The sequence below is a fragment of the Heterocephalus glaber genome, unplaced genomic scaffold, assembly GCF_053883595.1.
Source record: "Heterocephalus glaber isolate CG9 unplaced genomic scaffold, H.glaber_assembly_v1.0 deba00001594, whole genome shotgun sequence".
Classification (NCBI taxonomy): Eukaryota; Metazoa; Chordata; class Mammalia; order Rodentia; family Bathyergidae; genus Heterocephalus; species Heterocephalus glaber.
Window position 1 is genome coordinate 5,783,173 of NW_028258369.1, and position 24,613 is coordinate 5,807,785.

The 24,613-nt window shown below is 41.8% G+C and overlaps 1 protein-coding gene across 9 annotated transcripts in view; it reads left to right on the forward strand.

Moving 5' to 3' along the window:
• Pcyt1b (phosphate cytidylyltransferase 1B, choline) overlaps positions 1 to 20,767 on the forward strand; it is a 100,706-nt gene extending 79,939 nt beyond the window's left edge. For all 9 annotated transcript variants that reach the window (XM_013068315.3, XM_087193614.1, XM_004872229.3 and 6 more), the window contains 3 exons: positions 1,449 to 1,591; positions 4,895 to 5,083; positions 16,802 to 20,767. In XM_013068315.3, the coding sequence (XP_012923769.1) occupies positions 1,449 to 1,591; positions 4,895 to 5,083; positions 16,802 to 17,014 (545 nt within the window). In that variant the 3' untranslated portion in view covers positions 17,015 to 20,767. The remainder of the gene's footprint in view (positions 1 to 1,448; positions 1,592 to 4,894; positions 5,084 to 16,801) is intronic.
• Positions 20,768 to 24,613: the final 3,846 nt, after the last annotated feature.

Genomic DNA, 24,613 nt, shown 5'->3' on the forward strand with positions numbered 1-24,613 from the left:
AATTGATTGGTGTGGAAGTGGGGGAGAAGGAAATGTCATAGATCCTGTCCAGCTACCTCATTCCTCAGCTGCGGAAACTAAGGGTAAGCAGTTTGCCTTCAGAGAGTTTGAGTTGCTTGCCCAAATCTATAAACCGAGAACCTGGTGCTCTTGTCCCCAAATGCTCTGTCATGGTGTCCAACATGTGATGTCTTTTCTCCTTCTCCTTCTTCTCCTTCTCCTCCTCTTCCTCCTCGTTACTGAACCCAGGGCCTTTGCACTTAGCTACATCCCCAGTCCTTTTATAATTTTAATTTTTTAATTTTGAGATAAGGTCTCACTAATTTACTAAATTGCTTAGATTGAGCTTGAATTTGTGATCCTCCTGCCTCAGTCTCAGTGCTGGGATTACAGGTGTGCACCACCACACCCCGCTAAATGTCTCTAAGTGGTTGTAATGATACAGGGTATGAAAGATCTCATTTGCCAACATGTCATTTGATTGACAACAGAATTTTGAACATAAATCCAATTTTTGCTTTGTTAATGTTTGTGATGTCTTTATAGTCTGTATTGGTTGGTAACCCAAATATATCTTTGAAGAGTTTAAGGAAATCTAATTGAATTGTTAGAACTTGATGTCCTGAGCTTGTTTATTTTTATTCAGTCCCATATGTTCCAGATGAAAGGGCCTTTGAGTGGTGAAGTTACCATGCAGAGTAGACAGCTCTCAGGAGATAAAATCATTTAGCACCCCACAAACATGCCCTTAGATCAGAGATAACAAAAATAGTATAATTTTTCTTCTTTTTCTTCAGCACAATGTGACACAGACTTCCTTGGGGAAGAAGGGGGAGTGCTGTGATCTGACTAATTCATTGACTCAATTAGTCTTTGTTCGCTTACTCATTTGATTTGCATTTATTGTGCACCTTCCATATGCCATACACAGGGGCACCGAGTTGGGGGCTGGAGATGCAAGGATGTTTAAGACATAATCTGTGCATTTGAAATGTTCATTTCTAAATGCAGGCAGATATGAAGAATACTTTCATTAACAGAAAACATATCTATGTCGAAAATGCAATGGAGTCTGCCTGGTGCTGTCAGGAAAGACTTCTCCAGGGCATAAGCATGAAGCCAGACCATAAGGATGAGGAAGAACTCTGTAGTTGATATAGGAGGGAAGGGGCATTCAAAGCAGCGAGGGAGAGGTCAGAATGAAGGTAACCAGGAGCCAGGCAAGTGCTTGGTGCATCCTGGGACTAAGCCCAGGATGATGAACACACTGTGTTTATGGTAGGGAGAATGTGTATGGAACTGAGGCAGGAAGAGCCAGTAGGAACCAGATCCGAAGGCCTCACTGGCCCACCTGGGAGCTCCAACTTTGACCTGGGAAGGAGGGCCATGACAGGAAATGAGTTGATTGAGGTGATCTTAGTTTTGTCTCTTCTTTCCTGCTTGAACAGGAATGTTTGTTCCAACGCAGAGAACAGAAGGCATCTCCACATCAGATATCATCACTAGAATCGTCCGTGACTATGATGTTTATGCCCGACGCAACCTCCAGAGAGGGTACACAGCCAAGGAACTGAATGTCAGCTTTATAAATGTGAGTGTGCCACCCCATACCCACTGAGGACCACCACACCATGCCACCACTACAGCCATGTGGTCATTTCCTGAGTGCTTACTGTATGCTACGCAATGTCCTTAATGCTTTGCACTTACTGTAACCCACATAACGATTCAATGCTGTATTTTATCCCCATTTTATAGATGAGAAAACTAAAGTCCAAAGAGATAATGTAAGTTAGCCAAGGAATGTAGGTAGCAAGCTTCATGGGTTTTTTGTTTTGTTTTGTTTTGTTTGTACTGGGGATCGAACTCTGGTCCTTGTGCTTGCGAGGTAGGTGGTGGAACCACTGAGCTAAATCCCTGGCCCAAGCTTCATGTTTCATAAAAGAGCTTCCTCACCCCCCCACCCCAGTTTTCAGATTTGAGTGCAGGCTTTCCAGAAGATCTGCTCCTTGTGAAAGGCAAGAGTTGACAGGGCCAATGAAATGCTAAGCCCAGAGAAAATGCTTTCTTGTTTTAACATTTAAAATTTTTCATTTTATTAAGGCCTTACAGATGCTTATTAGAAAGCTTAACAACCTTTTTTTTTTGTCTAGAGAAATTATAGCTACTTAAATAAAAGCCTAAAATCTTTGACTTCTTTTGTATTTCTACCATATTATTCCCATGGAGCTGGTGTAAGTTTAATAATAAGGCAAATGTTAAGATAATCTTTAAAAGAAGAAAACAAGCTGTTACAAAGCAAGAGGGCAGCTCAGTGGCTGGAGGTGATGTGAGTGAGTCCAGACAACTGGATTTCCTTGTCTCTGAGAAGCTGATATCTTTAATTAAAACCAGAGCTCTCCATACATAAAGAATTCTAACCCCCCAAATAGATACTATATTTTCAAAGAGTGATCTGGCTTCAAAACTAGGTACTTATAAATGATAGGTCACCATAATTATCCCGCCATAATTATCCACCATAATTATCTTACATAGTTGATCGTTGGTACCTACCTTCAAAATAAGAGGCAATTATTAATCATAAATCAATGATTATTAATCATCCTCATGAGGCAGAGAGTGTTGGGAGTCTAGTACAAGTTGGGCAACAAAATGGAAAATGTTGGGTTCCAGTGGCACTAGAACAAGTGGCTGAAAAGAATTCAGTCAAAGTGATTATTTAGCATCTTACAGAGAATAAAGCTCTGGTTATTTCAATAAATTTTAAACTGTCTGTTCTTTTAAATTGAATTCAGTCAACCATCCAAGCATGGTGAGCCATTTCCAAAAGTTATTACTCACTCTCCTTAAATGGTCTTTAGATAAGCCACTTAGCTCAGGGAACCATGCACAGTGTGGATATGCTCGCTGCCTTTTGGTGACAACAAACCTGGCTGCAGCTCTGAGATGAAATTGAATGTGTTGGATGGGCATACAGATGCATCACAGAACCTGAGAAGTGGCAGGGACCTGACGGGGGCCAGTCATCCAGCCCCAGTCCCCTGATCCAGAGATGAGGAAAGCTGAGTCCAGGCAGGGCACTTGACCACGAACTCCCTTAAGTAGCCTCCCAGTCTCATGACTCCTAGCCCAGTGCTCATTCTACTATTCCGGGCTGGTCCTGTGAGCTATACACATAACCATTTCCAGTGCAGAATGAACTATGGGAGAGGAAGACATAAAGACAACAGCTAACACTTACTGAGAGCTTATCATGTGCCCATCAAAGTGTTTTTCCTGGATTATCTCATTTAATCCTCATGATAAGCCTAAGAGGGTGGATATAATTACTCTATCCAACACAGAGGCAAGGAAACAGAGGCCCAGAGAGGTTGAACAATTTACCTAATGTCACATAGTGAATTGTAAAAGACAGGGTGACTTTCTATAGTGTGTGTGTGTGTGTGTGTGTGTGTGTGAGTGTGTGTGTGTGTAGCCAAGTGGCAATACACATAGGTCATACCACACTCTGAGGCTGTAGTAAGATTTGGAAGATCAAGTCAGGGATCCTGACCCAGTTTTACAATATTCAAGGTGTTTCAGAAAATTCTGAAAAGCAAAATGGGCTTAAGTTCCACATAGTAAAGAAGAACAATGTGTCTTACTGTCCCTTTAGGAGAAACATACCATGATTTCATGGGGGGGAGACCTTTTGTCTCATGTTAATTTCGTTCTTTTTTTTTTTTTTTGAGACAGGGTCTCACTATGCAGTTCAGGCTGACCTTGAACTCACTAGGTAGCCGAGGCTGGCCTCAAACTTGCAGTGATCCTCCTGCCTCAGCCTCCCGAGTGCTGGGATTCCAGGCGTGTGCCACCTTGCCCAGCCTCGGTTATTTTTATTCTTTTGATGGCACACTCATCACAAAACTCAGATAAATGCCTAGGTCACTTAATACCAATGAAACACCCATTATACATTGAGCACTTACTAAATGGCAGGCTCTGTAGCAAGGACATCCGTGCATTTTCTTACCTGATTATCACGGCACTCCTATGGGGTAGGGATGATTATCATCCCAATTTTACAGTTCAGGAAACTGAGATTTAAAGGTGATACATGATTTGCTTAACACACAATGGCTTCTGGGTACATGGGTAGACAACATTGCTTTGTAAAGGCTATAAGGAAAAACTCCAAGTTCAGAGAAGTTATCAGAACAATAGCTTTCTTCATCACTAAAGAAAGTGATGCAGTTCATCAAGCTTAGCAGAAAATGTCATTACAATTAAAATTTTAATATAACCCATGAATTTTAAAGCCCAATCAGTAGCCCGTTTTTGTAAGCAATATTGGCTTTAACAGTGTCCCAGCAGGGGCCGGGGATTTAGCTCAGTAGTTCCGCCACCTGCCTGGCAAGGTCCCGAGTTCAATCCCCAGTACCAAAAAACAAACAAACAAACAAACAAACACATAAACACAATGTCCCAGTAACACAGAAGACTCAGGCAGCCTCTGACCAGCCACTCTGTAGACAACTCAGTTTTGTCTGAGTCCCAGCAGAATTGAGTGGAGATATTTGCCCAGTAGAGTACAAAAGGGCCGCTGCTTTCTCACTGCTGAGGATTGAATGGTTTCTCCTTTTATATAAGTAAATCCAACTCATAGACACCTATTAAAATATTAAAACCACTTGTACTTCCCTTTACATATGCAAATAGATTAATGACAAATGACTTTTCTTACAAGAGGTGCGCCTTCCCGTCAATCGAGCCCTCGGGAAATGACAACATCCTGACCGTTTACATTAGAAACTGATTCAGGTTGACACAAAATGTGACCATCAAGGTAGATGATTGATCTCTCATTCCTGCCTTCTTAGATAAATCCATTTCTCCCGTAAATTTTGACCAGGAAAAGAAGTACCGTTTCCAGAACCAAGTGGACAAGATGAAAGAAAAAGTCAAGAACGTGGAGGAAAGGTCAAAGGAATTTGTTAACCGAGTGGAAGAAAAGAGCCATGATCTAATTCAAAAGTGGGAAGAGAAGTCGAGGGAATTCATTGGCAACTTCCTAGAACTGTTTGGCCCTGATGGAGCATGGGTATGTAATTATCTCACTTACCCCCCTTTTCATGGTGAAGAGCATCCCTACTTCATGTGGTCTCCACTTGGGCTAGACCTAGATGACTTCAAGCCATGTCACTTCCCTCTTTAGTTACTACTTTACTCCTCAATGTGGCACCAAATAGCACATGAAGCCAGGACTGGTCTCTGTTCCTATACTTTGTCCAGAGCTTGGAAGCCATTAATTATTCACTGTATACTTATTAGTGCAAAGTTTCTTTCTGTAGCTCATCTCAGTTTCCCAACTGGGGAGGATGCAAAGCTTGGGGGCAAGGTTGACCAGTGGCAGCACTGAGTGTGTGTTGCAAAATAAGGCTGATGGGCTCTTAGCTCAACTACAGTCATTTATGTTGGGGTGAGGAGAATGCAAAAGAAATGTACCTGCCCCAATTATCTTTTGTTGTCAGGAACACTCCTTTTTCATTGGTTGCATGAGATAGAAGTTTGTTGTACATCTGTATCCATCATGGCCTGATTTTCCCATGGCATGAAAGTATTAGGATAAAAAACAAAAGTCTTAGAGGACTGTGATAATGAACTGAGAGAGAAAATATAGATCACCTCCTTGTCTACATTCTATGGACAATTGTGAATGATAACTATATGAAGGGAAAAGGAAATTCTGGTATTTCTACTGCACGTGCCCTGTTGGAATAAATAACCAATATTGTCAGCAGAGTTAATGAATGCTGTATGAAACAAATACTTTCAAAGCTGACTTTCCTTTTAAAACAAAAAGAAATGATTCCATTTGATTTCCCTGGTTTTAAGTAGCCTAGGTTTCCCATTATGAAATGAGAAGTTTCTAACAAAATCCACTTTGACTTAATTATTTTATTGATGAGTTGTCACTGCTGCCTCTGCTCATTTGAGCTCATTCATTATAGGATTATCTAAAAGTAAAACACTCAATTAGTAATAGAAAAAGAGCAATGTTCAGGAAGCTGGAAGAGTTGGGTTGCTTAGAGCCCAGTGGTCTCTAAGTAATTAGAGAGGTGGGTGTTATAGGCCAACCCCATCCTACGCATCAGCTGGATCTGAGAGAGCTAGGAAGTATGCGAGGGCTGCTTGAGCCTTAATAATTTCCAGAAAGAGCTGGCAAGAGTGGAAGAGCCAGGCACTGGGCTCCTTTTTGTTTTCCCCAGGCCTGTTGAAATTTTCAGTTCAGATGATTTAATTCACGGGACATTTATTAATGTTCTTGTCCATGCATGACACTGTGGAACAAAGATAGATAAAATGAAGACCCTGTTCTCTGATCTCTAAAACATAAAGTCTGAAATTTCCCATTTGATTTAGTAGTTCCCATTTTTATAACTGATGTTCAGCCTCTGAGGAAACAGTTAGCAGTAGGTAGTAGTTTTTAATATAACCACATAGGTATTCATTTGCTTATAGGGATTCAGAAATGTGTCTCTGCTGAGAAGCCCTCACATTGTAACTCAAGGGGTGGATGTTTTCTCTCCCCGGGGTGAGCAAAGGCAGGGAAAGGGTATAATTTCACAGAAACTTTATAGATCTTCATTGTTTCAGGCTCCCAGTGAAGGTGAAATAGTAGCTAGAATTGTTCTTGGGGAGTCTGGTGACAACGAGCTGAGGTGATTTTTAAGAAATGAAACCCAGCTTAAAAACTGGAGGTTTTCCTTTTTAAAACTTGCTATTGGTGTCAAAACTGTTATTAACATTAATTTACTGTATCAGCCAGACTTAGACATTACTTTTTTCTGTTGACATTAAAAGTACAGGAATAGTTACAAGGATGTTAAACGCCAAGATAAGTAATTTGCTTTTCATGAATATGCTGTTATTATAATAATTCTTTATTTGTGGATTTGGGACTGGAACTCATTTCTAAAATTGAGGATCTGCATTACCTGCAAATACAGTACTGATACAAGTAACCCAAACTTGGAAAGGTACAAAATAGAAGGATTTAAAGTACAAAAGTTGGTACAAGAGGATTGGTACATAGCATAGTATGTAGGTATAGTAGGTTCTCCATAAACACTTCTGAATTGAATGAATGGATATGTGAGGAATTCCCATTCACAAAAATGTCCAGCATCTGCAAAGCATATGGCAAGGCCTAAGTACCCCACATATATCTAGGCATCATGAGCCTTTTATTGCTTATGTTGGTGGATAGAGGGATTGATTACAACTTCATGTTTGGTGGATTGAATTTAACAGGCAGACTTGGTTTGCTTAACACTCAACCATATTTTAAATTTTTTTTTTAATTTTTATTTTTTAGGGAGGGCATGAGCTCTCTACTTTTCCATGGCCACATCATTCCTAAAGGCTCACACCCCTGCCCCAACCTGACTCACACATTTACGCTGCCTGCCTGGTCCCAGAGAATATTTTAACTTGCTCCTTTCCACTATGAGAGAACCTTACACAAGGATGTGAATAGCAGGAGGTAGAGCCATTGAGGGCCATATCAGAGGCTGCCTGCCACAGTGGCTTTTAAGAATTTGAAGCAAGAAGTCTGTACTTCATTGCTATAATAGATTATCTATTCCTCTTCATCCAGTCTGGTTGGTATATTATCAGGCACAAGCTCTTATTTTTCAATCTCATCAGTCTACTTATTTAACTACTTTTGTTTGATTCTTCTGAAGAGTCTTGACTCATGCTCAGAAGGTAGCATATAACACAACCAATGTGGCAAAGGAAACCCTTCTGTATTAGTTGGCTTCATATTGCTGTAATGGAATTCATGAGACAATCAACTTGATAAGAGGAAACATTTATTTTGGCTCACAGTTTTGGAAATCCCAGACCATGGTTGGTTTACCCTGTTGCTTTTGAGCTTGTGGGGAAACACAATATTCAGTTCCCTTAGAGGCACGCTCTTGGTTTGGGGAAGGCTTCCCCGTAGGAATCACCTTAGAAGTTTCCACCATGTCCTAATAGTGCTCTGGGCAGGAGACCAAGCCTTTACAGCACACGACACTATGGAGAAGATTCCAGATCTAAACTATAGCACCTTCCCAGCAGAAGTCTGTATTACCATTCTTTGATGGTGTCTCTGAAAGACGACTGTCACAAGAAGGGTTTTTAAGGAGCTTCATTTCAAAGCTTTGTTGATTTGTTGGAGATTATGCCGTTGTTTCCAAAATGGCACTTAGTATTCAGGGTTGTGGAGCCTGGGTCAGGGAACGTTGGGTCAGAGTTCAGGGTTTGGTTTGGGAGTAGGGTTTTCCCAGTGAAACTTGCTTCTTGTTTGAAGTTATCTGAATTTGCACAGCGGACACAGCCTATTTAAATATTAGCTCCTCAGCCACATATGCCGTTAAAAAAAACCATTATGCATCATTCGGAATGATCTGCCACTGTATTCCTTCACTGAATCTGAAAACAGAATTCTTTCGTTGTGAAAACAAAATAACTGTTTTGTTTTACCATGCAAACACATACCCTTTCCTTGAGCTCCAAGAAAGAATGATCTTTAGTCAGGTGCAAATTCATCATACACTAGCAGAGTCTTTTGTCCCATATGATCAGTCTGACAGATCCTATCTATGCCAACCAAACAGGCATTAGCCATCTTCTACATGAGATTATTTTTTAAAATATAGATTGTGTCTGTTCGTCACTGCTAATTTTTAAATTGTGATAAATAGATATATAGCATAAAATTTGCTATTTAAACTACTTCTAAGTGTACAGTGGCATTAAGTACATGCATTCACAGTGTTGAGCGGCTGTCCATTTCCAGAGCTTTTTTAATCATCCCAAATAGAAACTTTGTACCTTTTATTTTAAATTTTTTTTCTTTTTTGAGACAAAGGTCTTGCTATGTAGTTCAAGCTTGCCTTGAACTCATGGCAATCCTCCTGCCTCAGCCTCTCAAGTGCTAGTATTATAGGCATGCATTGGGGGTTGAACCTATGGCCTTTGGTACCATAGGCTGGGGCTGTACCACTGAGCTACACCCCCAGCCCTTATGCCCTTTACACAACTCTCTCTAGCTCCTGAGAAATGTCATTCTCCTTTCTGTCTCTGTGAATTTAACTACTCTATGTCCCTCATATAAGTAGAATCATACAGTATTCACCATTTTGTGTCTGGCTTATTTTACATAGCATAGTACCTTCATGGTCCATCCATGCTGTAGCATAGATAAATGTTGTAGCAGCCTTTAAAGCCAAATAATATTCCATTGCGTGTGTGTACATACAATATCTTGTTTTTCCATTCTCCTGTTGATGGACAGTTGGGTTGTTGCCCCCTGTTGGCAGTTGTCAATAATGCTGCTGTGAACTTTGGTGCTCTGTACAGACCTGAGTCCCTGCTTTCAGTTCTCTTGGGTAAATACAAAGAAGTCAAATTGCTGGATCATCTGAGAATTCTATGTTTACTTTTTAGTTAGTTTTTTTTTTTTGGTACCAGGGATCGAACTTGGGTCCTTGTGCTTGCGAGGCAGGTGGCGGAACCACTGAGCTAAATCTCTGGCCTATGTTTACTTTTTTGAGGAACTCCCATCTGCATTCTGTAGTGGCCATACCATTTTACATTCCCACCAATTATACACATAGTTCTAATTGCTCCACATCCTCACCAACATTTACTGGTTGTTTTTTTGTTGTTGTTGTTAGTTTGTTTTAATAGTAGCCATTCTCATCTTAGGCACTACTAATTTTTAAGACGTTTGATTTCAAGAAAAGAGATATAAAATGCAGTTTGTGGCTCTGAATTAGATTTCCTACTTGGGAATTTTTGACAGTTGATTTAAAAAAATTTATCCTTAAACATATGCACGAGAAAAATGTGAGTGAACATGAAAATCTTACTATGAAAGTAGCTAATTACAAGAGAGGTGGTCATGTGCAGGGACTCACTTCCTGGCTGGGTATCCTGGGGCAAGTTCCTTTGCTTATCTGGGCCTCAGGCACAGCATCTGTAAATGGGAAGAGTAAGTTTAGCTGCCTTCTAGCATTGTTGAGATGATTAAATTGGTTCACACTTTAAAGCCCTTATAGCAGTGCCTGGCACCCAGACAAATGGCAGATATACCCTGGCTCCTGTGTAAGGGTTAGTTGGTGCTGTTGTTGATGATACCTTTTATCAATTTGTCCAGAACTAAAACACGAGCACTCTTCTCTCCTCAAGTTTGATCTTGTTTACCAGAGATCCAAACCAGCTCACACTAGAGTTTTTTCTTTTCTTTTTAGCAGATATGCCTAAACATACCTGAAAACACTGAAACCTTTAAAGACATTTACTGCCTCACTAGATGTTAAGTACTTCTTAAAAGGGAAAACTTTGTAGGAGGGAAATAGAAAATTACTTTCATATGGACAGGGTTGTAAATGGGATTATTTTCTTGGGGGAAAATTTTGTAAATGGAAACCCCTAATATGATAAAAGCCTGAATTTAAATACGTTTTCTCTTTGAAAATGCCTTGCCATGGTCTTCATTATTTGTTATATTTCTAAAGTGCTTTTCTTCCCAGGAAGCTCATTACAAACTGTCTCCTAACTAGATTTAATTCAGCTCCTTTGCAGAGGAACCACCCTTGAAAATGCACCAGAAACAGATCACAGAGCCTGCAAATTGAGGCTCAGGGTTGTCTTGCATGGATAGCACATTTTATGTAGTACGACACCACTGTTTATCATTAAGGACTCAAGTTCTTTCATCCTCTTAGGCAGAATATTCTGTTATGAGCTTGATTCAAACTAGAGTAGACAAGATGTAGATTTCTTAGAAAGTGGGCTTCTAATGGAAATACTGACAATCCATTAACAGCAGGAGGGCTAATGGCTGCCACTAAAAATATACTTAAAGATTACAGTAATAAAAACACATACTTTAAAGTGCCTCCTAGAAGTTTGAGAATTTTTTAAAAATGTTGCTATTAATAATAGGCCACCCAGTCCTTTTGGCATTTGATTTTGTCTCATAAATGGGCCTAATCTAAGTTAATGCTGTTGTACTGAGCTATTTTTTTTTCTGCTTGATTTCAAGGGGGTTGAATGTCTTTTGGTAGAATTATCAGTGCCCTTAATGGAAGGTAAATAATTGGTGTATTCGTAGATGTGTAGAATTTTAAATCTGGAAAGGATCGTAGTGATCAGCAAGTCATCTCTATTAAATGTGCTAGAGGAAACTTGAGACTCTGAAAGGTAATGGGGTAGGGCCTTGGAAGGGAAAATGAGTACTTAGGGGAACTGATAATATGCCTGAGGTCTTAGTGTTTTCTCACCTATATCATTATTGCAATACCTGCCCTTCGACCTGATCTCCTTGCCCAGATTACCTGAATTATCATTCTTTCTTCCTGCCATAATACTATTTTATGATGATTAAAGTAATACACAGTCATACCTCAGTATCTGTGAAGGATTGGTTCCAGGACTTTCCTCAGATGCCAAAATCTGCAGATACTCAAACCTCTTATATTGAATGGTGAGGTATTTGCACATAACCTACCCAATCCTCCCATATACTTTAAGTCATCTCAAGATGATTTATAATACCTAATAAAATATAAGTGTACATAGTTGTTATATTGTTTAGGTGAACAACGATGCGCGAAAAATCTTCACATGTTCTTCATAGACACAAATTTTGGGGGGGAGGGTACTGGGGATCGAACTCGGAACCTTCGCTTGCGAGGCAGGCAGCAGAACCACTGAGCTAAATCCCTGACCCATAGACACAATTTTTGATCTGCAGTTGGTTGAATCCAGGGATATGGGACTCACAGATACAAAGGGCTGGCTGTATTCATTACAGAATTATTAGAAAGTAAAGACTAAAAGGAAACAAAAAATCACCCGCAATCCCATCACCCAGATCTTTCTTCTATCTACATTATAAACATTCTTTCTACATCATTGAACTCATACAGCACATACTATTCTGAAATCATTTTGACTTTGCAATTACTCATGAGCATTTTTGGTATTATTTTTGCTATTCTAGGTTTCTTCTTGTTCCAAATGAATTTTAGGAATGTTTTCTCTAATTCTGTGAGGCATGCTAATGGTAATTCGATTGGGATTGCATTAAATCTGTATAACAATTTGGGAGAATAGCCATTTTCACTATGTTGGTTCTTCCTATCCAAGAGCAGAGAATACCTTTCCATCTTCTGATATCCTCTTCAATCTTCTTTTACAGAGTACTGTAATTTTCTATGGTCCTTTATTTCCTTTGCTAGATTGATTCCTAAGTATTTCATTTTTTTCAACGCTATTGTGAAAGGTGTTGTTTCCCTAATTTCTTTTTCAATGAGTTTGTTATTTGTGTACAGGAATGCTATTGATTTTTGAGTGTTGACTTTGTATCCAGCTACACTACTGAATTTGGTTATTAAATCTAGAAGTTTTTTGGTGAAGTTTTTGGGGTCTTCTATGTAGAGAATCACATCATCTGCAAATAATGATAATTTACTTCCTTCCTTTCCTATCTTTGTTCCTTTTATTTCTTTTTCTTCTCTAATTGCTCTGGGTAATATTTTATTAAATATTATTGAAGAAATTGATCTTTATCAACTGCTTAGTATATTGATTAGAGTTATATAAGATTTTTCTACCCTATTTAGGGTTTTGCAGTTTTGTCTGCCATGACACTGTGAGAAATACTCATACATACAATAAAGATTCACTCACATCTCTCAGGCAAAAATAGCTTTTGCACCTATTACCAAATTACCTCTCAGAATAGTTGCTTCTATGTTAGCCTCCTACCAGCAGTAACATGAATGCGTCCTTTTCCTGCACCCACATCCACATTAGCCATCACAAATTCTAAAAAGCTTTAGTAATCTGATGTATAACAACTACCTCATTTCAATCATTTGCATTTGTTTGATTACTAGTGATTGTTGAACACTTTCATAGTTCATTTATAAATTTCTTTTGTGAATTGCCTACACATACCATATCCCTTTTTTCATTAAGGTTTTTACTTTTTTATTTATAAGTTCTATTTATGTACCAGGATCTAAAATTTGTATGTATGTATTTATTTATTTTTATGTTGCTCAGGATGGAACCCAGGGCCTTGCACATGGCTAGACAGGTTCTCTATCACTGAGCTACACCCCCATCCCCTGTAGTTAAATGTTGGAAAACTTCTCCCCTATTGTTTTTCATTTGCCTCATTTTATTTCATGGTATTTTTTTCAAATGTAAAAGTTTTAAATTTTTATGTAGTAGAACATCAATCTTTTCTTTCATGGTTTCTTTCTTTGCTTTTATGCTCACACCCAAAGATATTTCTAAGGCCCAAATCTGATTGTACCTTTCCCTTGAAAAATCCTGGGGTTCTTGGGGAGGCAGTGCACCTCCTTATGGTGCTTCGGGCCTAGGCTGTTGCCACCCCATAGGTGCTTGGGATTCTAGTCATGCCAAGCAACTTGTACTTACTATTCTCTACTGGGCATCCTCTGCGTGGAAAGCCAGTTCTCCCTCCACCAGGCCTATGCCCCATCTCTAACCCCTCTAATTGTGTGTTATTAAAGGCTAGCTCAGACCTAGCAACTTCCTTTATCTTCAGTGTCCCCTTTCCCTTTGTAAACACCTGGTCCCCAGAGGGTCTCCATAATGATTTGTACAATGAATAACCCAGATGCCAAGCAAAGACTAAAATGGCTAGTACAGGCTGAACATTCTTAATTCAAAAATTTGAAACATGAAATGCTCCCAAATATGAAACTTCTTGAGCATCAACATGGTGCCACACATGGAAAATTCCACACCTGACCTCATGCGACAGGCCATGGGCAAAAAACAGGTACACAAGAAATACTGCATAAAATCGTCTTTGGGCCACATATAGAAGGTATATATGAAACATAAATGAATTTTGTATTTAGACTAGGGTCCCATCCCCAAGCTATCTCATTATGTATATGCAAATATTCCAAAATTGAAAACAATCCAAAATCTGAAACACTTCTGTTTCTGGATGAAGGCTACTCAACCTGTAGGAAAATTGCCTCTCAGGGTTAGTTTAGGATCAAAAGATTGGCCTGATGGCAGGGGGCTGAAACTCAGCTCTGAGCAATCAAAAGATGCCAGGCAGCACAGGCAGAACACTCAGAAGCCTGGGGACCGGAGCACTTGGGGAGCTGAGCAGCAGCCAAAGAGCAGGAGGCCAGGGGGCTGGTGGCACCTGGAAGCCTGGCAGGCAGGAGCTCAGTGCTGGGACTGGGTTTCCCCGAAGACTGAAAGGGACAGCATCAGGGAAGGACTCAGTTCTGAAAGCACCAGGCGACAGTCACCTGAAGCCCTCAACTGTAAAACAAAGACCTCCTTCCACCCCACAGCCTTCCCCACCCCAGCAAATAGCATGGCCACTTTCCACTTTCACAGGCTGGAAACTAGAGTCGCTTGGTTCCTTTCCCTCCTCCATGACACATCCCACCTGTCCATGAGTCCTGTTGGCTCTACCCTTGAAATATAGCCAGATCACGTATTGTAGGATTCCGTTTTAATGATGTTCTTGAAAAGGCAAAACTGTAGGGACAGAAAACATACCTATTGCTAGAAGCTGGGGCAGGGTGGCTGTGAAGAGTCTTGAGGGAATTTGGGGGCTGACGAAACTCTCCTGATGTCTTGAGTGTGCTGGTGATCATACAATGGTATGCATTTTCCAAAACTCACAGAACTGTGCGTGAGGGTGAGTTTACTATACCTTAACACACATATAGGGGAAAATATACTGGAGTCCAGCCTTTTCTCACCATCGTCATAGCCATCATAATTGGCTGTGATGCCAAGGGGCCATCATAATCTTGGATTCTTATTGTGATGGGATCTTCGTTGGTCTTCCTGCTTCTGGCCTCGCTTCGCCGTAGCCTATTCCCAGCACAGCACCCACAGTGGTTCTCAGAAAACAAAAAGCAGGGCCAGGGTGTAGCTCAGTGGCACAGTGCCTGCCTGGCAAGCTCGAGGTCCTGAGTTCATTCGCCAGTACAAACAAACAAACAAGCAAAAAAACCAAAAAGCAAATTTTGTTACTCTTGTACTCAGGACTCTCCAGAGGTTTCTCTTCTCCTCAGAGAAAGCCCTGCGTGAAACAATTCCCTGTTATTTCTCTGGCCTAATCTCCCTCAGTTTCTCCCACTCTTTCTTCCTCACTAATTCTCTCCATCACTGCCACGATGGCCTTCTTCCTCCCCTTGACTGTACCTGCGTGGCTCTCCTCAGAGTCAAAGACCAAGTTTCCGTAATGGCTGCCATGACCCTCAGTGGCACAGCCCTCTGCTGCTTCCCTGGTAATCTCCTAACTCCCTTCCTCATCCTACTCTCCACCCAACAGACACCACACCAACATCACGCCCTGCTTGCTCCTCCTGGCACTTTATGTGCTCACCTCTTGGGGTCCTCTGCCTGGAAGGTGCTTCTCAGTAATTTCCACTCACGGGGTCTGTATTCGTTAGATTTTCTGTGGCTAGGACAAACTACCTGACACCCATACTTAAAAAAAGGAGAGGTTTCTTTGGTTTCAGAAGTTTCAATTCATGGTTGGCTGATTGGAAGGCAGGAATATCATGGCAGAAGGGCATAGTGGAGCAAAGCTGCTCAATTGATGGTGGCTGGGAAGCAGCACAGGGGAAGAGAGCCAGTGAGAGATGTACCCCCAAAGGAACGTGCTCGGTGACCACCTCCAATGGAGCCCCACCTCCTAACAGCAATTCAGCTGCGAATCTCAGTGTATTAACCCACTGATGAGTATGGCAGCCTCATGATCCAGTCACCTCTCCAGGAGTCTCTTAATCCAGTCAAGTTAACAGTTAAGCTTAACCATTACAGGGTCCCTCTCTCATCTCTTTCAGGCCTTTGGTCACATAACATTTTTTCAGTGAGACCTTCCATTAGCACCCCCTTTGTAATTGCAGCTCCCCTGACCCAACCTCATCTTGCTATCTTCTGTCATCTTAACAGACCACAGCTCCATCTGACATACCGCATATTTTGTTTATTGTATGATTCCTCCTCATATTCATGAAGATAGGGGTTTTTGTTTTATCTTATCCCTCCAGCACCTAGGACATTACCATTTGCCTGGCAAATAATAGTTAGTAAAATTGTGTATATGGAAGAAAAGAAGGGAAGAAGGAAAGAATCCAAAGAACCAATCTTATGTGTTGACATCTCAGTGCCCCAGAATTTCACACTCAGTTCCTTGGCACTCATAGTCTTTGTGTTGGTCAGCTTTCCATCACTGTGACAAAATACCTGATATGAACAACTTAAAAGGAGCAAAGATATTTTGGCTCACACTTTCAGTCCATGGTCACTTGGCCCTGTTGCTTTGGGCCTGTGGTGAGGCCCAGCATCATGGTGGGGAGCACATGATGGAGCAAAGCTGCTTACATCATGGTATCTAGGAAGTGAAAAGAGAAAGAGAGAGGAAGGGGCAGGGACCCAATACCCCCTTCAAGGGTGTGCCCCCACAACCCAGTTTCCTTCCTCTAGGCCCACCTCCTAATGTTTCCATCACCTTCCATAGTGCCATCAGCCGGGGACCAAGCTTTTAACACATTATCTTTTGGGGGAGCATTTAAGATCCAAACCATACCAGTCTTTGTAAGCATGGAATGCAGTACAAGTCTATGTGTGTGGGTTCAGGTGTTTCAAGGTAGTGGCTTTCCTCCCTGCCTTTCCTTTTGTTTCTTTGCCACCTGAGATTGCTATGTTAACACAGGTCTTCTCTCAAATTTCTCTCTAGAAACAGATGTTCCAGGAGAGGAGTAGCCGGATGCTACAGGCCTTATCCCCGAAGCAGAGTCCTGTGAGCAGCCCAACCAGGAGCCGGTCCCCTTCCCGCTCCCCATCACCCACCTTCTCCTGGCTCCCGAGCAAAACCTCACCCCCGTCCTCGCCCAAAGCTGCCTCAGCCTCCATCAGCAGCATGAGTGAGGGGGATGAGGATGAGAAGTAAAGGTGGCTGTCAGGCAAGAGCCACACCACGCAGGATGGGGAGGGGGTCCTGGGGGATGCCTGGGTGGTGTCTGAAGGGGAAGAGTCACAGGAGCTGCTGCTCAGCAGGAAGACCCTGAGCTCTGCTAAGGGAAGGTCTTAGGATTAGTTCTTCCTCGTTCTCCACACAGCCCAGCATGGGCTCAGCATGGAGGTTTCCAGCTGGACAACCTATACAATCTTCTTAGCATCATCTAGAACCACTCTACTTTAACCTTGCTAAGGAAAGGTGCAGAGCACCTCAGAGAGTCTTGCACTGAGTGAGGTGACTTCTGCTTTGGTCTGTACACCCACTCCCTTCAAGTAAACCACTTGTGGACGTGGCTGTTCCCTCAACCTGCTACTTCTGGCTCTGTAAGGGCCCCGCACATTGCCTCCTAACACCCAACCTCTGCCAGAATAAATTTGTTTCCAATAGAGGCAGCAAAGTGCTTCTGAAATAGTAGAGTTAAAAGACAAATTCCAGCCTTCTCAGTTCATCCACTAAGACTTGATGTTGCAATGAATCAACTCATTCCAATTGCAGGACCATGGCCCAGTGATAAAGCCTCATTTTGGGCCAGATGTAAACGATGATCTAGTGTGAACCTTAACTTCTCATTAAAAGGTCAGTTTTGTTAAGGAGAACTCTATCTAAGGCCTAATGTGTTCCTGGCTGTACTTTCTCATCATTGGTTTGACTTCATTGTTTTCCAGAAATTACCTTAACCAATGGGAACTGCAACAAGGAAAAACATCCTGTATGAAAAAAAAAAGAGGATCTGCTTTTGCATTGACTCTAAATTTGGCAGATAAGAAATGTCTCCTGAAGCTTCTCTTTATAAAGGGTACTATTATGGAATGGCTTTCCCATTTCTGACCAGTTAACAATTCATAGACCTCAAGTAACAGTTTGATGTACCTACCAAACACATAGTATACCGATAGGGGGTGCTACTTGCACATATCTGTTCTATGTATGCTCCAAATATGCTACCCCAGGGTGTGTATCATATGCAATATGAATATGTGGTGGTAGCATTTTCCAATATACCCCTCTCCTGCTCTCTGCCCTAATACCCTGCTGAAATCCTCTATCTAAAGAACCATTTGGTTCCTTTGTGACTTGGGCACTTTGTCAAAAGCTCATGCCAGCTTCCCATAGAAATGTTTTGTCCCAACCAGGAAATTACTGTTGTTCTTATGGCCTCCCATAATATTTTTGGGTGAAGAAAGGCTCTGAAGAGTTTTGCTGAGTGCTGTGGGCTTAGTGCTTTGAACAGTCTAGGTAATGTTGTAGTTATCCCTGGAACTTAGGTTTGCCAAATGGGATGAAAACTTTTAGAATCCTGCAGAACTGTCTGAAGTTACTGCTCCCTAATCACATGTTGGAAATGAGCAGGTAAAGTCAAGGTTTAGAACCCAACTCTTGGGCAGATGCAAATATTGCCTGGTTATCCTGGTAAAGTCAGACAGAGCTGGGACCTGATTGAGCAGAAGCCCCAACCAGCAACTTGTGGGCAGATCCTATCACCTCTTGTGACAGAAAAACCTCTTTTCAGAGGCTTTGGGAAACAGCTTTCTGGGGGGAACCAATGAAGGAAGGTGGCATGTCTTTCCCTTTTGTATTGGGGTCTAACTACCTCCCTACCCACCTGGAGACACATGATGTTTATTAGAAAGTAAAACTATGAGGCTAAGCTGGCTTGGGACCTCCTTGTTCGTGTCTCCAGAATTCTGAAAAGCACTTGTACAGGACAGAGGGCTAGTAGGAAGATGGCCTGTGAGAAAGAAAATTCCTCTTTCAGTCAGGGTCCTCCCTTTTCACATCATTCTACAGAGAGAGAGAGGCAAGGGGTGCATTCTTCCAGCATGCTCCATTCTTCCATACTGCCTTCCACTGAGCACCCAGGACAAACAGGGCATGCATCCCTGCCACATCTGTTGATTGACGCTTGTAGCAGTGAAAGAACACAATAACAACCCTGGAAAGGGAAGAGAAAAGGGGAGAAGAGGCTCCTGGAGAGAGGGAAGAAGGATAAAGAAAATCTGCTCTATTAAGCCATTTCAAGACCTCATTTTGTAGGTGAAACTTTCTTGGGGAAGCCATTTAATGCTCTGGTTCTATGGCCCAGGGAAGATAGATCCACTTTGACCAGAGTCCTGCTCTAAAGTAAACTCTGGGATTGATGTATCAGGCTGACTATAAATTTGCAGGCCTTACACACGATACTGACAAGTGCCATGTATGTGACTCATCAGATAGTGCCACCATAACTGCCAATTATGGGAAATGACCAATGCCTGGGTTGTTCCAGGGATGGGCCAAAATAACCCTTTAGTGGGTCCTAAATCTCTTCTCCATAACCTTCAAAACTTTCCCACCTTCTTGAGGACCCAAGTCTCTTGAGAAGGAACAGGGAGGATTCTGTAACCCAGCCTTTGATACTTCTTGGACATCTTTCAATCTCTCCCAGCCCCTGTTGCCTACCTTCCCTGCACCCAGGAGGAGCTGGGATTGAGCTTTGGGCTATCCAGTCAACTGTCATGGCCAAGAGCAAGTTAAGCCTGAAATAGGAAATAGGGAATGTGTGCTGTAATCTTGGAGAGGTAAGCAGAAGCGACAGAAAGCAAGAGAAGAGATGCCTTTTGCTCTAGAAATAGAAGGAGAAATAGAAGGAGAGAGTGAGGAGGGCTAGTGGGCAGCACCTTAGGATTGTGGAGTGGGCAGGAAGTGAAGATGGGAGAAATAGGGCAGAATGGGCGGGGAGTGGGAGGGTACATTTGTTTTCTAGTACCTATCAAGGGTTAACTTAGCCTCTACCAGGTGAAGGAGAAGTTTCATTACAGTACATACTTCCAAGGTTAGTGGATACCCACACAGCAGGTGGAGTCCTTGCCTCTCCCTTCAGCACTTCCACATCCTCCTGACGGGGACCCTGAAATTAAGTGCTGAGTTCCTCCTCCAAGATAAGCAACTGAGGGTGGGATTGTAATACACAGTCACACTGAATGGCCTGTTTCTGGCAAGCAAGCTCCTGGGTGCCAGGTCCTTACAAAGACAAAGGCAAGGCAGCCTCACAAGGAGCAAGACACAGACATTGTGGAAGAGCCACTGCTGTGGGATTTGTCTTGCTCCATGTCTTAGGCTACTAGATGCTGATTCTGTCCTTTGAGGAAGGAACAGGAAGAGCACAGATTTATTTTCTCTCTATCTTCAGAACTTATTTTAGCACCCAGCCATACCCCAGGGAGAGACGTGACATGACGTCACTGGCTCGGCTGAATCAGATGAGCCACTATCTAGCAGAGATGCACTGGTGTCACAGGCATCCATTCAGCACTAGTCCAGGCCATCTGAGTTTAAAAAAAGAAATAGCTCATGAGACATACACAACTTCTCTTCCTCTTGTGACTCCTTTCTAGTTTCTGTATGTGTGTGTGTGTGTGTGTTTGTGTGTGTGTGTGTGTGTGTGTGTGTCACTGCAATGTGTCCGGGGACAAAGCCATAAGAAAAGCATACATACTTAAGACTCTGCTGTACATAGAAGACAAGAAGATGACTTGTCTGGGTTGAAGCACGACCTTATGCCCAAGCATTTGATTTGCTCTGGTGCTGAATAATGTGAATTACTGGAATCAGCTCCTCTTCTGGTACCCCCCTCTCCTTCCCCCTGCTCTCAAATGGAACACAGCAATCCTGACTCATTTATAAATAAAGGGATGCAGAATTGCCCTTTTGCTTGCTGTGTTTCTTAAGTGTGCTGTTGTGTGTTCCTGTTTAAGAGCTCTAGCTCGGAGATTTAGCTCAGTGGTTCTGCCATCTGCCTTGCAAGCACAAGGACCCGAGTTCAATCCCTGGTACCAAAAACAAACCAAACAAAGAGCTCTAGCTCAATGTGAAAAATGCAGGCACTGGAGCAGTTGTCCTGGAACATGGCTGGCTCTGGCCAACTGTGGCCCCAGTGCTCCCAAGGATTTGCCTAGGCACTGTGTGGAATGGGGCCAAGTCCTGAAGTTGCCAAATGACCACATCTTGATTTAAAAGATAGGAGGGTTGTGTGGGCATAGTTCAGTGGTAGAGCACTTGCCAAGCATGAGAGACAGGGAGAGTGAGACAGAGACAGAGAGACGAGAGAGAGAGAGAGAGAGAGAGAGAGAGAGAGAGAGAGAGAGAGAGACCCTGGGTTTGATCTCCAGCATCATCCAAACAAGAGAGAAACAGATCCACCTGGATGGACCATCACATACTGACCCAAGTCAGGACTCTGAATTTTAGGTCCCACCACTTGCTTTGTGACCTTGGCTAAGCCATTTTCTTTCTCTGGCCTCAATGCCTGCTTTTGTAAAATGAGTGGGTTGGAGGAAATGGTTTCTGAGATCTGGTTCTCCCAGCTACCATGCTGCCACTGAGTGACCAGGGGAATGTGCTTCCTTCTTACTGAGTGGGAAGCTGGTGGGGGGTGTCCTCCAGTCCTCTGGGGCCTCCACACCCAGCAGCATTGGTGACCTCACTTTCATACTTGGAGCAGGAAGATAAAAGGTGCTCCGGTTTCATCCACCTTCCTCATCTTGCCACTTGACAGAATGCTTTTCAAGTGTGCCTGGACTTTGGTAAGTGGCCATTTCAACCACTTTTTCCTCTTTGGGATAAAGCTCCCTTTGATCAGCTGGAGGTGGAGGTTCTAAATCAGGATGGAAAATGGCAATAGGGAAGGCAGACATTATGTTCTGATTTTCGTGTCCACACCCTCCCCTCACCAAATTTAGGAGCTTCCATCCATGTGGAGAGGTTTAGCTCTTTGAAATGACTACAGTTCTAACATTAGCCTGGGCTCTAGAATAAATGAAGCCATGGCTATAGTCAGTAATGGAATAAATTTTAAAACAGAATACCTATTATTCACATTATTTGGCTTTGCCATGTAAATCAAACACATTCTCAACAAGTTGTACTCAATGTAACAGTTATTGGCTTATTCTTGACTTCTATGATACCTCAGACACATTCCCAAGGGAAAAACAGTAAGTTCTAAGGTGTAGTAATCTCATATTTAAGGACCTTGATATTTGACCCAAAGAGAATTAGCCTTTGTTAGTAAACCCAACTCCTAGGGGAAATGGGATCCTATAAAAAATGTTCCCCCCACCCCACACAGTCCTCTTGTGTTGGAATCCTCATTGGCTATCGGAGTTGAATGTTTAAGAGACTTCTCCAAGTATTCAGCAGGAACTATTAGATAAGAAGACTCCTGTTGGCCAGGCATGATGGCACACACGCCGGTAATCCTTGCTACTTAGGAGGATGAGATAAAAGGATCGAAAGTTGGAGGCCAACCGGTGCAACTTAGTGAGACCCTGTCTCAAAGAAAACGATAAAAAGGGGTGGGGATGTAGCTTAGTGCTTCCTGGGTTCAATCCCCAGTACTGCAAAACAAAAACAAACAAAAATCACACAAGACTCCCACAGAGATTCTTTTAAGACAGTGTGATAATTTATACATATCCAAATATATCCAGTGATCAAATCCTTTAAGAAACCACCAAACAAAAACAATAAATAACCAGTAAAATCTGAAAATATCATTAAAAGTACAAATATCTGTTGATGCCAATTAAGACATGTTAGGTCTTTCTGAACTGCCATAACTTGCATTCTAGAAAGACACTATGTTAGCAAATTTCAGCTGCAGTTGACCAAATGTGGGAAACATGAGGAATGTTCCATTATATTGACTTGTAATGTACCACAAAGTTACTAAATGCAGTGTTGATGAAGAGATTAGATACAACTAAAATATTTGATATATAACCTTTCATTTAAAAAAATGAATGAATCTATAAAGAATATGGAGTACTTTGCCCTTTCCACGGGAAGATCTCCAAATTACTATACTTGCAAATAACCCTGTTACCCTAAAATTTCCAAGTCTAAAGAAAGCCTGTTATCATCTGCCACGTATGTGGCAGGTCATGACTCATGACATAGTTTGAGAAGGTAACTAGACTTTCTTGTTTGGTAATGTTGCACTGGACAGATGTTGGCAAGATGCCATTATTAGCCTAATCACAAATCTACATTAGCACCACTGAGTCACTGATTACTTTTCCATTTGTTTCCATATTTGGCACCCACAGATGAATGGATGAATGGATAGAAGAAGTTGAAGAGGTATATATAAGTTTCCTATTGCTGTAACAAATTGTGAAAACTTTAGTGACTTATGACAACACAACTTTATTATTTTACAGTCCTGGAGGTCAGAAGTCCACAATGGGACTTAATGGGCTAAAATTAAGCAGATAACAGCAATTCCTGTCTGGTGGCTCTGGCGGCAGGGGCCGGGGGGAGATCTGTGATCTTGCTTTACTTTGGTCATAGGCCCCTAACATCTTCAAATCCAGCAATGGTCAGGCCAGTCTTTTTCATATGACACCCTTCTAACAGTCTTTCTTCTCCCCTTTTATGAGGTGTGATCAAAATATATGCTGAATGTTTAAATTTTTTAAAGATTTATTACGGTAAAAGACACAATGCCATTAATCTCCCTGAAGATACTCCCTCTTGCTTCAGACACACTTATCTCATGGTTCTTGCCACTTTCTGAAGCAGTTCTGGAAATCTTCCTTGTCTTTATGAGGTGTGATCAAAATACAGTGAATGCTGTTTCCCAGTGTCATTTATCAACAAGGCAGGCTCATAAAAACATCACCATGCATCCTCATCCACCTTATTCACGGATCCGGCATTGTGTGACTTCTGGCTCTTTCCCAATGTCAAAATGAGCATGAAAGATAAACTTCTTGAATTGATTCAGGACATGGAGGTGGCCACAACAGTGCAACTAAAGACACTCATAAAAGAACTTCAAGAACTGCTTTAGAATGTGGCAAGTATGATGATGGATAATTGTGTTCAAAGTGAAGGGGAGTATTTTGAGGAGAATGAATGGCAATGTGTCTTTTACTGTAATACATTTTTAAAAATTTAAATATTTACCATATTTTAAAATCATATCTTGCTATATGAGGGCCTCGTGATCACATTGGGCCCACCTGGATGATCCCCATTTTAAAGGATCAGCGATTTTATCAGAAACCTTAACTACTTCTTGTAATACAACATATTCCCAGGTTCTGAGGATTGGAGAGTCATTATTCTGTCAAAGATGACCTAGAACAGTGGTCATAAACCTTCAAATCTTTTCCAGGTAAAGTAATAATAATAATCTTCAGGTAGACAGATTTTCTTCCTAATATTCCTATTTAGTATTTAAATTTTTATTTATCAGCTACTAGGGATTACCTTAACCATGTCTTGAGTCTTGACATCCACAAGAGAAGCATGGAATAAATAATGGGAGATGTCATACCCAAATGAATGACTAATTGGTCCATAAGGTAAGGGCACTGAGTCCTTAACTCACGAACACAGAGCATGGCTGGTAGAAAAGGGAGATTAACAGGCCCCTTCCCGTTCCCTGTACATATCCCCCAATCCACATGTGGCTATACCAAGAAAATAAGAAGTGAACAGGGTGGGTAGCTGATATCTTTGGTCACTGGACATGTTCCTGCTGAA